Raw genomic sequence first — 16,690 nt, forward strand, 5'->3', positions numbered from 1 at the left:
AAAAACGTCGTGGCCGATCTTGCGTCGTCTTGGCTGATCTCACACGTGCACAGAACGGATAAAAACAGCTAGCCCCACCCCTAGATAAACTAACTAATTTTAGGAATTCAAATATAGTAATACTCTTGGACTTGAAGAAGATTTAGAGAGAAAATTTTTATAGAATAACTCCCATTATAGTAATTTTAGAAACCAAATTTTGGCAATTTTCGAGATAGCCAAAATTTGCCTCGCCGCACCGCCTTATACGATAGCCCAAAAAACTTCTATACTGTTCGGCCTAGCCCAACAACGCGAAATATCCTACCCTTCTACTGTACACACACCAGCACAGTAGGCTCCACCGGAGGGAGCGCCACCGCGGCACCGGCCCGGAGGACGGAAGGAGATAACGCGGAGGCCGCGCCGCAAGCTCCAGGTACCCGCGCTCCTTCCAGGCAGGCTCCCAACCCATCACCTCTCGAGCCAGTGACACTCTCGCCGGCGCTCCGACCGGTGGTCCTCTCTTGCGGTTGGCGTTATCCGCTGGAGTTTGCCCCGGGCAGGGAATGCGGTAGCTAACGCCGGCCAAAGCCTTGGGGGGAGGGCGATGGTGGCGCCGCCGAGCGTGCTCAACCTGGGCGGATGCGGGGTCTTGCTCCCCGCCTCGGCTGCTGACTCGAGCGCGTCTCACGGGCTCTTGTTGAGGAGGGGGAGGGGGTGGGGGAGCGGGAGGGTCTCCGTTGCGCCGTTGGGTTGGGGTTTGACGAGGAGAGGCGGGGTTTTTGACGCGAGAGCCGATGGTTCTGGAGCTTCGGGTGCCGTCGCCAGCGGCGAGGGTGGTCCCGGTTCGTCGGGGTTGCGGCACATCGAGAAGGACCTGACGTTTAGCCCGACTTTCACCGACTATGTGAAGATCATGGAGTCGGTGAAGTTGGACAGGAGCAAGAGTCTGCAGGGCCATGAATCGGATGGAAATAACTCGAGGAGGAGTTTCACGGGCAATGATGATGCATGGGTCGTTCGACGAGGCGATGGGAGGTCAGGTGATGGAAGGAGTAAATCTTTTGATGAGAGAAAGGGTGCTCAGAGGAACAGAGGGGATGCCAATAGGAGGGGTATGAAATTAGGAAATAATGATATTCAGAACAATAGTACTAGGTTAGTAGAGAAAAAGATGCTGGATGATGTTGCGAAGAGTCATAGGAGACAGGGAAAGGTTGAAGAATATGTACAGAGAAGAATTGTTCGAGGTGAGCGGAGAGAAAATGAAGGCAATGGTGATAAAAGTGAGCACTGGAAGTTTACATCTCAGTTGAAGATGAAAGATACTAGAGGTAGTTTGGTTGCTCATCAACCAGAGAGAAACAAGCATGTTCAGTGGAATGGACCGAACAGTTTGCGAGGACAGAAGGCTTCAGAGAGAAGCAAACATGTTCTGTCGAATGGACGAAACAGTTTACCAGGACAGAAGTCCTTGATCTTAAGCCGTAGTCCTCCGAATAGCAGAATTATATTGGAGAGTACCAAGCCTATGGTAGTAAGGGAAAAAGAGAACATTAGTAGGACATCAAGAAGTGTACAGGAGAACAATTTCAATTATCCTAGGGAGAGAAAGATTTCCAACTATGATGTCAAAGCTGATGGTAAATTTCAAAGATACAAGCAAACAACAGAATTTTCAGGGAGAGACCTTGTATTGGGTAAATTTGGACAGGGTGATATTAATTTTAACAAGTCTACTGTAGGCAAAAGATATGTCAATGAGTGGCCAAAGTCTGGGCATGATGGTCATCGAATGGATGGTTTGAAGCACGTCAAATCTGAAGCAATTCGAATGCAGAGAGGGGAAAATGCTCAAGCTGGGAAGTTTATTAGGAGGGATGCAGAGGCTACAGACTTGGACGACAGAGCTGCTTTCAAGAGTTTTGAAGTATTCACTGATGTCAGAAACAGGTCACGGGTTCTTCAAATGGAACTGGAAGATAAAATTCAGAAGTTAGCTAGTCGGTAAGTCTTTGTATAATTGGCTTTACAGCCTGTACAGAATTTGAGTTGTCTTGGTTTTGCTTTTGCATAAGTTCATCATAATAGCCTATTCTAATTTGTGTAAAATGGGCATGAATGTTTACTCTCCGGTCAAAACTTGATGGGTATTAAGTTTTTTTTTTTTAACCAGACGGAGTATCCTATATGTAGTCCTTAGCATGACTGTTACTTCATTTGAAAATCTCAGGGCCTTCTAAGTTCTATTTAAACACTTGCTAATGAGTAATGACATTGAACTTCTATCAAGGTTACTGCTCAAATATATTGTATCAACACTTTCTGGTTATTTACAGGCTCCTGAAAGTGAAATATTTCAGAATAGGCATATGACAACTGTTGTCAGACAAATCACTTTAAAAATATGTGTATTCTTGTGATCATGATATCTAGATGCTACTTGTTGCTTGGAGAATTCTTTCACTCATTTAAGCAGTTCAAAGTTTAAGTTTAATGCGACTTCTAGATTGAACTTGGAAATCCTTTTATTTGTTGACAAGCCCTTGCTTTCGTATACTTTTTTTTTTGCTCCTTGGACAAGTCATTGAGCCTGTGGAGTCTTTATTGTCTTAGTTCCTTATGGTTATTTATTTTGCAAAGGTTGAATGCTACAGATGTGAATACTCCAGAGTGGAAATTCTCCAAAATGATTCATGATGCAAAAATCAAATTCTCTGACTACTCTATCCTAAGGATTGTCCAAATATTGGGTCGATATGGAAACTGGAAACGGGTTTTGCAAGTTGTTGAATGGCTTCAATCACGTGAAAGATTCAAGTCCTACAAGAGCAGGTAACAAAATAGTTGCCTATTTAAATGTTAATATATGTGTTGTTTATGTAGCAGAGTATACACTGAATAGTCTGCAATAAAATTAATTTGCTTCTTCATTTGTTCAACCTTATAATTTTGGCTATCTTGAGGAACCTGTATGTCCTTAAGATTCATCTTAAACCGTACAATTTTTATTATATTAAATGCATATGATGTTCATGAGAAAACATATTTGTGATATAGGTATATTTATACAACAGTGCTTGATGTTCTTGGGAAGGCAAAGAGACCTTTTGAGGCATTGAATGTATTTTACACCATGCTGGTATAACTAGTGCTTATCTTCGTCGTATGTTTATATATGCCTAATCTTTCCAGTTTAGACTATGACGTTATATTTCATTTGCAGGATCAATTGTCCTCTTATCCAGACATGGCGGCCTACCATTGTATTGCTGTGACTCTTGGTCAAGCTGGTCTTGTAAAAGAGCTGTTCGATGTGATTGATCGTATGCATTCTCCTCCTACAAAGAAGTTTAAGCTAAGTCCTATCCAGAACTGGGATCCTCGGTTGGAACCAGACCTCATTGTGTACAATGCGGTGAGTAACATTTGTAGCAAATGTTATATGTAAGTCAGTAAGTGGTTGCACCAATACATGAAAGTTTAGATTTGTTGATAATTTGGTATTCAGTATAATATAACTGGTTCTATTGCTAGCTATGTAGGTTCTGAATGCTTGTGTGCAACAAAAGCAATGGGAAGGGGCATTCTGGGTTCTGCAACAGTTGAAAGAGAAGAATATCCACCCAACAAATACAACATATGGTCTTGTAATGGAGGTATGTTGTTATTGCATAAATGCATCTACATATCTTTTATGATTTTCTGGAATTAATATGTAAGCACAATATTCTGCATGGATGGGACTATACATGACTCTACATATCTTTTATGACTGGTTGTTTTCCTTACGTGGTTTCTGACAACGAAATTGTTCTCTCACTATAGCAGACAGAATGTTGGTTTCTGACAAGGAGATTGTTATCTCTCTATAGCAGACAGAACGTTTTGCTCATATGTTAATCTAAGGGAAAATTGTGCTTAAATTGGTTCCATGCAATTTCCATAGTATTGATTGCATTTTTTTTCTATATGTTTGGCACAATTCTTTATGCAACCTAATCCATTTTCTATTATAATTTCGTGGTACTGCAGGTAATGCTTGTTTGTGGCAAGTACAACTTGGTGTACGAGTTCTTCAGTAAGGTGGAGAAATCGTCAATTCCTGGTGCTTTGAACTATAAAGGTAATAACAAGGTTTGTAAACAGGTCAAGGTAAAGTTTATATCTCATACCTCTTGCTACTTGCAGTTCTCATTAATGCGCTTTGGAGAGAAGGAAAGGTTGATGAGGCAGTGATGGCGGTGAAGGATATGGAAAGTCGTGGAATAGTTGGTTCTGCCAGTCTTTATTATGACCTTGCTCGGTGCCTTTGCAGTGGTGGCCGGTGCAAAGAGGCACTTCTCCAGGTTGGTTACAAAAATATAGTTATATCTTGTATGCAGTGCACTTGCTGTAGCTGATGTTGCAACTGAAAATTCATTTTGCTCCTATAGTCATCTTGAAAAGGAAATGTAGATATATATTCTATATTGGAGTTACTGGATGTTAAGAACCTCAGCTGCAAACTGAGTTTTTCTTCTCCCCCCCCCCCCCCTATGACCAATACTACCTCCGTTTCATATTGTAAGACTTTCTAGTCTTGCCTAAATTCATCAATTGATGAATGTATATATTTTATATATATGTCTAGATTCATTAGCATCCATATGAATCTAGACAAAGCTAGAAAGTCTTACATTATGAAACAGAGGGAGTAGAAGTTATTATGCTGATCTGAACAATTTGTTGGTGTTTTACTATGCACTAGTTGCTTCATGAACAGAATTAAGCACTTATCCCAATTTCATACTAGATAGAACACAGGTATGCATGATTGCAAAAATCATATTCTGGTTGAAGTAGGCACTGTATTGGTATATAGGCATAAAAACTCGGAAGATTTGACAGAACTAACTTTGGTATATTTTTCATCTAGGCTTAAACTTGTCTATCTGTAAGCACCATCACCTGTCTATGCTTCTCATTCCTCTAGATGCCTGTTTCATCTCTTAACCTTTTTCTGATGAAACCTGTGATGCAGGTTGAGAAGATTTGCAAGGTCGCAAACAAACCACTAGTTGTTACGTACACAGGACTGATCCAAACTTGTATAGACAATGGAAGCATGGAAAATGCTAAATACATATTTGAAGAAATGTGCAAGTACTGCTCACCTAATAACATCACGTGTAACATCATGCTGAAGTCATACACCAAACATGGAATGTTTGAGGACGCGAAAGGTCTATTGGAGAATATTCTCAATGGTAGGATAACGAGTAAAGTGGAATTGAGTCAGAAGGCAATTGCTGACAAGTTTACTTTCAATACTTTCATGGAGGCCTGTGCTGAAACAAAGAGGTGGAATGATTTTGAGTATGCATTCCGCAAAATGTTATCTAGTGGCTACCACTTTGATGAACGAAGGCACCTTCGTATGGTGCTTGATGCATATAGGAATGGGAAGGTACATATCTCTCTCATATGCCTAAGTCTTAACTATCCATGAGTCTCCTTACAGCTTATAAGGATAAAATATTTGTTGATCATGATGATCGTTCATGTCTAAAGATGAAGATACTAGATTGTCATGCCTATCACAATGATTGGAGGATGTTTGATTATGCTGTTTATTATCATATGTATGTGATCATAAGACTGCATGATTACTGATCATAGTAATTCAGAATTTCGTACATCAGTACATGCAGGCATGTCAAAGGTTCCTGCCTTTTTTGGTTGTAAAGACACTAATTTATGGCCTCATAGAGAACAAGCCTGACTAGATAGTTTTCATGCTTTTAAAAGGAAATTCCAAGTACAAGCGCAGCATAATAGTACTAGCCCAGTTCGGTAAAAATTTTGAGCCATTTCCATCAGTATTTTCTGGCTTACTGTTAATATGGACTGCGCTTGGAGTTCAGATTACATAGAAAATGATAAAATGCAAGATATGATCATTTTCTATGAAAGTGCTCCGTTAATTATTTGGTGTATCTATTCTTACCCTTGCTGTCCACAATGACCAGGAGCAGTTATTAGAAGATGTATGGAATTACCTGTGCCACCATGGCCGAGTTCCGCCTGCCCCTATGATAATGGAGAGATTTTGCCTGAAACTGAGACAAGGTGACACGGTGGCGGCGATCACCTGCATCAATACCTTTCAGGAGAGCAAGATACGCAATGTTTCATCCATGTCCTGGTTTAAACTGCTGAACCGTAATGCGGATCGCTTGAAGGAGGATAATATTATCAAGCTAGTTTATGAACTCAACAAACTTGTAGCCTCGAGTGGTCACTCTGATTCTTTGTATCAAAATATTTTAAGTAGCTGTACAGAGTTCCTTTCTGGTTCCTCCTCTGTAGAAAAGGGATCTCGTGATCAGCAGATGCTTCCATGTACCTCATAACCAGTAACCACTATACTATATATAAAGTATGCCGTTATCTGCAAGGATCCAGAGCATGGTCATTGGTCATCTGGCATGTGCTCCAAACAGTTTGGTCATCTAAGCCATCGGTTTGCTAACTGCACCATACTCTTCTCTGAGGAAATAGGGATGCTAACTTGCTAAATTATCGTATAGTTGTAGCTGGTTCTGGTTGGTCAGTTTATCGGCGGAAGTAACGAACTCTGAATCGGTCCCCATCCTGAGAGATCATGGTGCCTGCAGCCCTGCTCCATCTTAGATAGGAGTACCACCTAACTCACCCGTCACTAGCCGTGTTTCTAATGATACCAATTTCCTAATGTCAGCTGCTTGGTTAGCTTCTCTTTGGTTGATCCGACAAAACGTTTTGACACTTTCCGCTGGTATACCAAAGAACACATGGAGAATACTACACGTGTGGAAATTTTGGGGTCAATTGCACACACATGGATGTCCTCGCACACTGGATGTAGACATGTAGCAGTTTCTGAACCTGACGAGTTATTGTTACACCGAAGCCGTCTTGCTGAGAGTCCGAAACCAGGCACTTGTTTGGTTGCACGTTTGGCCGGACAGGTCTGAATGCATTCTCTTCTCTATGCTCGGTGGCCTCCATCGTGCGACAGTCGCCTGATTGACGTTACCGACCGCGCAAGATAAAGGTTAACTCGACTTTGGAGAAGAAACATTTCATCTGATCACCCGTGTCTGCCTCCATGAGCAGTAGTGTCTCTGGACATCATCGATAGATGCAGTACGAAGTTTCGTACAACTTTGTTTCTAATCCCTTTGTCTATTCCTTGCATTTCCGTTTTATATCACAGTACGTTTAAAATTTAAACAGGTTTATATGATAGCAACATCTATAGTATTAAAATTAGTTTTGTCAAATATAATAATAAAATACTTTTAGAGTATATTTGTTTATCTATAGAAACGTTTTATAATATGAAACAGACGAGTCATCTCATATCAATTGAGCTCAACGGTGAAATGGTGAGTAATACATGAGCTTTACAACATTTTTTCTATTATAAGACAAATATACACGGGCACACTAATATCCTCTAACGCATCATCAACGATACAACTATACTCCACTATGTTTCTGCTGAAATCATACACATATAGATCTTCAAACTTTATAATATATTGGTGTGAATTTCACAGCAAATATTCTATTTTTGGTACATATCGGAAAGTTTTCCTAAATAATATTCAGATTCACAACCAAGCGTGGCGCTGATGGAGGGAAGAGGAGGATGGTGCGCACGACGACAGGCGGCAGTGCGACGTGGGCGCGGCGACCGCGTCCATCCCAACAGGTGAGGAAATTAATTAAATTACATAATCTGGCAACTGAATAGTAGTAATAAACAGAAAGAAAAAAAAGAAAAGAAAATAGAAAGGAAAAATAAACAGACGGACAGCTAGGCCCGGCCACAAATAAAATCGTCGGAAAAAATCACCGGGAATAAAAATTCCCCCGCCTTTACGCGTCCCACCTGTCCCCGTCGTGGGCCCCACCACCGCACGTCTCCCCCCAACCCCAACCCCGCCCCACCTCGCCGCCGGCCGGCCGGCCACCGCCTCCGCCGCCACCTCCCCTCCCTCCATCCAATTCCCCCCGGGCGTCCTCAACCCCCTCGCGCCTTGGCCTCTGCAAGGAACGAAGGAAGCGGGGGGCGCTGCGACGCTGACACGACCGCGGTAATGAGCTATTGATCCTGCCATCTCGGCCAAATGCGATCTGCTCGTTGTTCGTGTTAGATGAATTAAATTCAGGCTTAGACTTATTCTCGTTATAGAAGAGAGATTAGTTTTTTTTTTGCCCTTCTCTAGCGTAAGCATTTGGCGCCGCTAAGACGCCCCGATTGCGATTGGTACTAGCGAGGATTAAAAAAAATCTCAACGTGAGAAGGCATAGTTTAATTCCATGTGGTGATGATGAGCACGAAAGGAATTTTTAAAAATGCGTGGAATCCGTCGCCGGCGATGGTTGTCCTGGCCCTCGACAGCGACCTTCTCCGTCTTCTTCCTCTTCTCCCCTCCCCTCCCGCGTGTCCCGTCCAATTCTTTAATCCAGAATGTCGTACTCCCGGCGTGGAATTGTCCTACAGTTGCCCTGGCCCGTGCCGGAGAATTTCGTCCCTGTTTTTATTTCTTTCAAGCAACAACGCTATCTTGGTGAGAGATAGAGAGAGAGAGAGAGAATTCGCCGTGAATTTTCTTTGTAATCTTTTTAAATTTTTTTATACCCTTTTCATCTTTGATTTGTCCAGCTACTACTTGTTTCTCCAAGAACGGACGGCCGCTGTTTGGGCTCCCTCTCCCCCTCTCTGTGCTCTGCATCTCCTCCGGTTTCCTGCAACCACCAGGTGAGCAGAGTAGCCTTCTCCTCCCCCATCTCGTCATCGAATCCTCTTTTTTCGGTTTCTTGGTTCGAATCGCGTGCGGCGTAAGCGAAATCGGCAGTGGTGGCCAATCAGGCAAAGAGAAAAGCAAGCTAAAGCTGTTTCCTTGCTTTATGGCGATGCAAGCTTCTTCTATTTGTCGGCGTCCCTGAGCTGTACCCCTGCATGCAGGCGAGGAGGAGGTCGTGAGGTCGCCGCGCCGAGGGAGACAGGCGGCAATGGCTCCTCCTCCTCGCGCCTGACCAGACCATGCACTCCAGGCTGTTCAAGAGGCTCGCCAAGCGGATCATGTGACGGTGGAGCTCTTTTTGCGCGCCGGAGGAAATGTGGAAGATGGTGGACGCGCTGCTGCGCTGCTCAGTGCTCCTCGCGCTGGTTCTTCATTTCGTCGTCAGTGGCTGCTCGGCGGTCAACATTGAAGGTTAGCGGCGGCGGCGGCTTGCCGGTGTTTGCCGTCGGACTCTGGGGTGTGTTCATTCGGTCTCTGGGTGATTGATTGGGAGATCTTGGTGTTGGTGGTGCAGGGTCGGCGCTGCTCGAGTTCCAGTCGAGGGTGGAGGAGGATCCGCATGGCGCCATGGCAGGTTGGAGCCAGCTGGATGGCAATCCTTGCAGCTGGAACGGCGTCCGCTGTGTGGATGGCAGGGTTGTGATTCTGTGAGTTCAATGCTTCCTCTTCTTCTCCTGAATGTGCAGTAAGGCCATGTTTAGTTTTCAAAAACATCATGTCGAACTTTTGACATTTAAATGAAGCATTAAATATACATGAATATTAAAACTAATTACATAGTTATGGGGAAAATTGTGAGACGAATCTTTTAAGATTAATTAGAACGTGATTAGCCATAAGTGCTACAGTAACCAACATGTGCTAATGACGGATTAATTAGACTTAAAAGATTCATCTCGTGGTTTCTAGGCAGAATCTGAAATTTGTTTTATAATTAGACCGCGTCTAATACTTTAAATGTGTGTCGAAAAACTTGATGTGATGTTTTTGCAAAAAAAATTTGCAATCTAAACAAGACCTAAATTTTTGGAAGTGCAGGTTTCTTCCATTCATCACTTCGTCAAGGATTATTGTTGCAAAAAAGGGGCATTTTTTCTCCCTTTTATGGTTCTCCATTTGACTAAAATTTCTGTTGAAGAGTTGTGTTGATTTATTGTTAAATGCATGTCCCTTCCCCACTACTTTTCTCCTCTGGATCTATACACGGTTTGACTAAAGAATACATGGAAGTAAATGCAGCAAATGCTTCAGTTGAGTTTCTGGCAATACAAGCATCTCTTAACTTTTGTAGTCCAGGGGCTTAGATATGCAATGATTGAACTTATTGGATATGGTAAAAGGGCCTCCTTGGCTCCTTTGGATCACGGGAATTTCTCCCGATTCTTGTGAAAATCCATTAAATTAATGCAAAATTTTCCTGCATTCCAAAGGAGGTCTTGGTGTAATCAGCTCCTTGTCCAGCCAAACTGTTAACTCCAGCCAAAATTTTCCTTGTCCAGCCAAAATTTTCCTGCATTCCAAAAGAGGCATCAAAGACTTAACTCCACTCCATTTTGATTTGAATTCTTAATGCATTGATATATTTTAGCTTGCTTAAATTTACCACATCTACAATGTTTAGAATTTCCCTAGAATGTGTTGTAGAAAATTAGTTTTCACTTCAGAAGCCTGTATGCAAGCTTAAAACATAATGGCGATATCACTATTTGGTTATTTAAATGGTTTCTTACTCAGCCAGTGCAAACAAGTAACTGGATCCTACCCTGTAGTTATGTTCAATTATATGATGTGGGGATGTTGACTATTTAAGTGAGATTATTGACTAAAAGAATTTAGTTGTTTCTTTTAATTGTAATTATACCGGAGGGCCCAAAATAGCTTGATATTTCTTCATCAGAAGGTCAAGTATATCACCATCAACTGAGCGTTGCAATCTTCCTAGACAAGACTACTTAGCGGGGCCATAAGTTCGCTGAACATCAGTATGTGTCAGCGCTCCTATCTGCATAGTAGAAAGCTTTGTTCAGGCAGTGCATTAAGAAAGTCAAACCAATACTGTCTGGAAAGCTTCATGCTTACTGTTCAAAGGAGAAGTGGCATTCTATTTATGGCTCTAGTCTCTAGATCCCCTTGCATGTTAGGCCCCGTTTAGTCCCCAAAAATTTTTGGAAGATGGGTCACATCGAACGTTTGAATGGATGTCGGAAGTAGATTTCGGACACGAATGAAAAAATAAATTTTACAGCTCGGCTGGAAACCGCGAAACGAATCTTTTGAGCCTAATTAAGCCATCATTAGCATATGTTGGTTATTGTAGCACTTATGGCTAACATGGATTAATTAGGCTCAAAAGATTCGTCTCAAGATTTCTCTCATAACTGTGTAATTAATTTTTTGTTTTATCTATGTTTAATGCTCCATTTAAATGTCCAAAAATTCGATTTGATGTTTTTTGGAAAACCTTTTGGGAACTAAACGGGGGGCTTAGTCTAGCAACTTAAGATTCATTCAGTAATCACAATGCACTTCGACCAAGCACAATGCAGCCCTTTTCTTCCTTTGTTGACTACAATGTGGACACACACGGAGATAACCGCTCACACCACACGCGCAAACACACTATTGTGTGCCCTTTGAACTACGAAGATGATTTATTACATAAAACTCATGTCCAGATTCTTGTGTTGCTTTATAAAAGATTCATTTATAACTGCTGCAGTGCTTTATCATCTTATGAATTATACTTACTATGAGCTCTCTTTCTGTAGGAATCTAAAGGATCTCTCACTAAGAGGCACCTTGGGTCCGGAGCTAGGAAATCTTAATCATCTGAGGGCTCTGTAAGTCATCTTGGCTATGTTTTCAGAAATATATGCATTGGCATTGTGTGGACTACAATATATTAGTGTTGAGTTGGATTTATTTAATATCTAGTAAAGATAAACTACTACAGTTAATGAGATAAATAGAATAATTCTTTAGTGGCCATTGCCTTGTTATTAGTCTGTCTTCCAGACACCAAGTGTCTAAATAAGTCAATTACCATCAGTGAGGACATCTGAGGTGTGTATATCTAATCAACCAATGAATACCGGTTTCAATATGCCATAATAAAATGATGTGGTTCATATAAGCTAACCTCTGTACTATGAAGAAAAAGGGACTAAAATGACAAATACACTGTGCATGTTTGTGAGTAACCGAAGAATTTACACAGTAGCGTAAAATCTCATCTAATCTTTTAATGGGGCACCATTACTTAAATTGTGCTAACGGGTTGTGACCTTACTTCTGAACGTGATTTGAATGTTCTCTACAACCATTTTAATATGATACGTTGCTCCCTTGCAGTGTACTCTCCAACAACTTGTTCAGCGGACCAATACCCAAGGAAATGCGTACTCTTGCAATGTTGGAGATTTTGGATTTAAGCAACAACAATTTGACTGGGGAAGTTCCACAGGAGATAGCAGAAATGCAATCACTTAAGCATTTGTAGGTCACCTGACTTATTAATTTTGCCTAAAGTTTGACTAACATCAAGTAATTTAGCCATGATATCATGTTTGTTTCTCTGCAGGTTGCTTTCCAACAATAACTTTCAAGGGCCTCTGATCCAAAATTCCTTCTGGAAATTTGATCAGGAAATTGATTTTGACATCTATGATGAGAGGGGTGATGTGAATCAAAGATCTGAGAATAGGTAAGAATTATATTTTATATATTTTACTTTAGTCTCTATCAGTTCTTTTAAAATGATTTATCAGTACATATTGATGATGGTGGTTATGAATGTGAACTGTTGTAGATTTGAGTCTGATTCTTCATCAGTGGAGAACACAAAAGACAATAACAAACATTCTGGTAATTTAACATGCTCTTGTCTAATGTCAAGTGTGTTCATAGAACCCTAGATACATAAGCTAGTCCATAACATACCTTCACCTTTTGACCAGCTCGTCCTTCACAATTTGCTGCAAGAATTCCAGCCATACAACTTAGCCGGCGCAGACTATTGGTGGATACCAATCTTGCTGCGGCTTTTGTAAATACTCCTGTTCCAGCTGTTGCTCCTGTTCCTTCTACTGGAACTGGCTCATATTCAGCATTTAATGCAAACGATGCACCTCCACCATTAAGTCCTCCAAGTAGCCCACCCATGCCCAGCAATCCTCCAAGAAGATTCAAGAGATGGCTGTATGCCATTGTGTTCAGTTCAATTGCTCTGCTGCTTATCAGCATAGTATGCTTGTTTGTGCTATGCCGCAACAAGTCAGTGGCAACAATAGGTCCATGGAAGACTGGGCTCAGTGGACAGCTGCAGAAGGCATTTGTGACAGGTAAATGTTTTGTTTGTTCTCTAATCTATCTGCTAAACTAAAAATACTTAAAATAAAGTAAATGTGCATAATCATCCTGTTATTTTGTTCATATGGTGAAAGATGGATTTCAGAGTATTTCTATCAGACGCTTTTCTACTATTAGTTTACTTTTTCAGACACCTAATTTTGAATCCATTTATATTTCTATAAGAACAATGCAGATTAGCTAAATGATTGGGATGCACAAATAAATAAATTTGTAAAATTTCCGATGTTAGTTTACATTTGAAAAAGAGCACAACACCTGTTTTGGTGGTTAATAGATATTTATCTCTGTTGTTATTTATAGAAGTGCGTGCAAGGCAGAAATAATATCAAACAATCATCAATAATAGGACATAAAATATAAAAAAAATTGGTTCAAGGTGAGCTTATTTTGTGCAAAGTTAGACTATAGAGGACAGATATTGTAGCCTCATTGAGTTCTCCTTTGTCAAAGATTGTCAAATAAATATCCAGTTGAATTGCCTCTTATCATTTGCAAATTGTGATGCCTTAATGTACTTCAGGAGTACCCAAGTTGCAGCGCTCAGAGCTGGAAGGTGCTTGTGAGGACTTCAGTAACATTGTTGCAAGCTATCCACACTACACTGTTTATAAGGGAACCTTATCAAGTGGTGTCGAGATAGCTGTTGTATCAACTGGTATTGTGACTAGCAAAGATTGGTCGAAGCATTCCGAAGGGAGATTCAGAAAAAAGGTAATACAGTGTTACTTAAGGATAAAAGCACCCTGGTACTACATAGTCTGTAATGTCTGTCCAGTTTACGAATAAAAGGTAGTTCTGAAAAGTTCATTTCTTCTAATTTATTTTTCTGAACACAGATAGATTCCCTCTCACGAATTAATCATAAGAACTTCATCAACCTTCTTGGATACTGTGAGGAGGAGGATCCTTTTATGAGGATGATGGTGTTAGAATATGCACCCAATGGAACACTCTATGAGCATCTCCATGGTAAGAGCTTGTTAATGCTTATTCAACTGTCAAAATGCTTGCTGTTTGTTCTTTATACCAAATTAAATTGTTTTTCTTTCCTTTTTGCAGTCGAGGGATTCGATCATATTGATTGGACTGGTAGGATGAGAGTAATTATGGGGGTAGCATACTGTATCCAACACATGCATGAGCTCAGCCCTTCTATCACACATCCTGACCTACAGTCAAGTGCGATATTGTTGTCTGAGGATGGAGCTGCAAAGGTACAAAATTCTTATGAAAGTTTTGAATTTTATTTGTTCTAATGTGCAAAGATACTCACAAGACTATCCAACATTTTGGTAATATGGAAACAAAATAAAATAGTGTAACATTGAAATTTCAGCATTCTAAACCATTTTCTGGACATTATACCTTCAATTTAGAGCCACTTTAATTCGAAAATAAAATGTTTGTCTACCTCGCAATGAAGCAATATGAACCTCCCCTAACCGACTCCTTTCCGCAGGTGGCAGACATGAGTGTTTGGCAAGAAGTGGTTTCTAGAGAAAAGATGCCCAAGAACGATGACTTTGTTGATCACCATGAGCCCGTATCTGCCGATCCAGCCGGGAATGTGTGCAGTTTTGGTCTACTCATGTTGGAAATCATCTCAGGAAGGCCTCCGTATTCTGAACACCAGGGCTCTCTTGTGAACTTGGTAAGGATGACAAATTAATACATTGAGTATAGTTACTAAAGTCGTTGCTGCATCCACAAAATGGGATCTTGACGCAAATGTTGCTTTTCCCCCTGGTGACAGGCTATGGAGTGCATTAAAGATGACCGGAATATATCATGTTTTCTTGATCCTACCTTGAAGGCTCACAAAGAAAACGAGCTAGAGATCATCTGTGAGTTAATCCAGGACTGCATCCAAAGCGATCCAAAAAAGAGACCAAGCATGAGAGTGGTCACCACTAGACTGAGAGAAGTTCTAGCAATCTCGCCGGAGGCAGCAACGCCGAGATTGTCTCCACTTTGGTGGGCAGAGCTTGAGATCCTTTCGGTTGAAGCAAGCTAGGAGAAAAACATGTCAATATGATGTGGTTCTTACAGCAACTCTGACATTCTGTTCATACTGTCATGCAACCTTGTACATCTCCTCTGTTGTGCGTTTTTGGCGTTTGTGGTGGGTTCGCTGTCCGTGTTGCGTTTCTTTCTCCCCCCTCCAGTAAATTTCTTTTGCCGGGTTAATTGTTTTCTTATTTCTCTTCTCTGTATACTATACATACAAGGTGTGAAAATAGAATGATTCAGCTTATCCTAGAGATGAACGTAAGCAGGAAATGTGTGTGATTGTGAAATGTACCATGGGGTTTAAGGAAATATTCTTTAATTTTTTGAAGAAAGAAATAACAATTTCTACGGAGTTGAGTAGCACTTCGTCCTTGTCATGTCTCCTGCAAACACTTCTACTAGCTATACTTGTAGCACGTATGTCAAATGTGTGTTGCAAGTTTGCCACGGGTATATATTTACTACTATAGAATCCTCTGTACTCATTATATTTTTACAATTTATCCTCCTAACTTCGTAATATTAAAAATCAATCATATTAAAAATCAATCAAATCTAGATGGATATTCATGTAAAATCAAATTAATATGAATATTTCCTATATAAAAAATATGGTCACATATTTCATAAAAAATATTTTTCTATTTATTTTAGAAATAATATAATATGTTTTTATCCTTTGAAAGCAGGAGTATAGTATCATTGAAAATGGGTTGCACGACCATGAACGAACTGGGAGGATTTTGGCTCTCATGCCGCGTGAGGCGGTCGGAGTAGGGGACGGAAGGATAATGACTTGAACGAGCAATTAGATGACATCCACGGAATATATATACGAAGTACGTTAAATATCGTATTTATGAATGTATGTTAAATATATTAGAATGATAGATAAATAAAATTAATATAGAATACATAGATGAACGTATGTTAAATGTGATAAAATGATAATAGGAATATACAGTGAAATACCGTAAAAATGATGCAGGGGATAATGATTTGACATGCTTGTATATTAATTATAGATAATATAGTATGTTTATATGAGTTTTAAATATAATAGTCGTTAGTTGGCTATAACATAATATTTTTTGTATGAGGTACATAGTAACTTGCATGAGCTTTAAATATAATATTTGTTAGTGGATGATGATATGTTATGTTTATATGTCGAGCTTTATAGCTAAGGGCAAAAACTCTATAGAAATCATATATTCTCTTCGTTGCATAGTATAAGACTTTCTGGTCTTGGTTAGATTCATACGTATAATAATAAATCTATACAAATATACAAAACATATACATTGCTATATGGATGAATCTAGACAAATCTAGAAAGTCTTCTAATATGAAACGAATAGAGTATATGTCTATGCATTAGTTTAAACATGGCTAAGTATGCACATGAGTGGAGGGATGGATGGTGTCAGCTTTTAAATATATACTAGCAAAACACATTCGTGCATTAATGCAACTGACCGTGGACT

At 40.3% G+C, this 16,690-nt stretch overlaps 2 protein-coding genes across 2 annotated transcripts; both read left to right on the forward strand.

Moving 5' to 3' along the window:
* Positions 1-348: 348 nt before the first annotated feature.
* LOC102718233 (pentatricopeptide repeat-containing protein At1g30610, chloroplastic) lies at positions 349-6,446 on the forward strand. The gene is made up of 9 exons (XM_006646132.3): positions 349-1,989; positions 2,626-2,817; positions 3,043-3,124; positions 3,209-3,400; positions 3,528-3,641; positions 4,018-4,108; positions 4,174-4,331; positions 5,006-5,431; positions 5,994-6,446. The coding sequence occupies exons 1-9, from the start codon at positions 590-592 to the stop codon at positions 6,375-6,377; spliced, it is 3,039 nt and encodes a 1,012-aa protein (XP_006646195.1). The 5' UTR covers positions 349-589; the 3' UTR covers positions 6,378-6,446.
* Positions 6,447-9,008: 2,562 nt separating this feature from the next.
* LOC102703912 (protein MALE DISCOVERER 2-like) lies at positions 9,009-15,454 on the forward strand. The gene is made up of 12 exons (XM_006644446.3): positions 9,009-9,233; positions 9,337-9,469; positions 11,591-11,662; positions 12,174-12,317; positions 12,403-12,525; positions 12,631-12,686; positions 12,779-13,162; positions 13,714-13,904; positions 14,030-14,162; positions 14,253-14,407; positions 14,653-14,844; positions 14,947-15,454. Exons 1-12 carry the CDS (start codon positions 9,137-9,139, stop codon positions 15,205-15,207), a joined length of 1,941 nt encoding a protein of 646 aa, XP_006644509.2. The 5' UTR covers positions 9,009-9,136; the 3' UTR covers positions 15,208-15,454.
* Positions 15,455-16,690: the final 1,236 nt, after the last annotated feature.

The sequence above is a fragment of the Oryza brachyantha genome, chromosome 1 (assembly GCF_000231095.2).
Source record: "Oryza brachyantha chromosome 1, ObraRS2, whole genome shotgun sequence".
In the NCBI taxonomy this organism is placed as follows: domain Eukaryota; kingdom Viridiplantae; phylum Streptophyta; class Magnoliopsida; order Poales; family Poaceae; genus Oryza; species Oryza brachyantha.

What these genes read in the sequence shown, in the direction of transcription:
- LOC102718233 (XM_006646132.3), top strand. Translation starts at nt 590, where the DNA reads ATGGTGGCGCCGCCGAGCGTGCTCAACCTGGGCGGATGCGGGGTCTTG. An exon ending in TTCAAGTCCTACAAGAGCAG is followed by an intron (nt 2,818 to 3,042) that starts GTAACAAAATAG and finishes TTTGTGATATAG; the next exon opens with GTATATTTATACAACAGTGC. An exon ending in TGGTGCTTTGAACTATAAAG is followed by an intron (nt 4,109 to 4,173) that starts GTAATAACAAGG and finishes TGCTACTTGCAG; the next exon opens with TTCTCATTAATGCGCTTTGG.
- LOC102703912 (XM_006644446.3), top strand. Translation starts at nt 9,137, where the DNA reads ATGTGGAAGATGGTGGACGCGCTGCTGCGCTGCTCAGTGCTCCTCGCG. An exon ending in CTTAATCATCTGAGGGCTCT is followed by an intron (nt 11,663 to 12,173) that starts GTAAGTCATCTT and finishes GCTCCCTTGCAG; the next exon opens with TGTACTCTCCAACAACTTGT. An exon ending in CTGAGGATGGAGCTGCAAAG is followed by an intron (nt 14,408 to 14,652) that starts GTACAAAATTCT and finishes TCCTTTCCGCAG; the next exon opens with GTGGCAGACATGAGTGTTTG.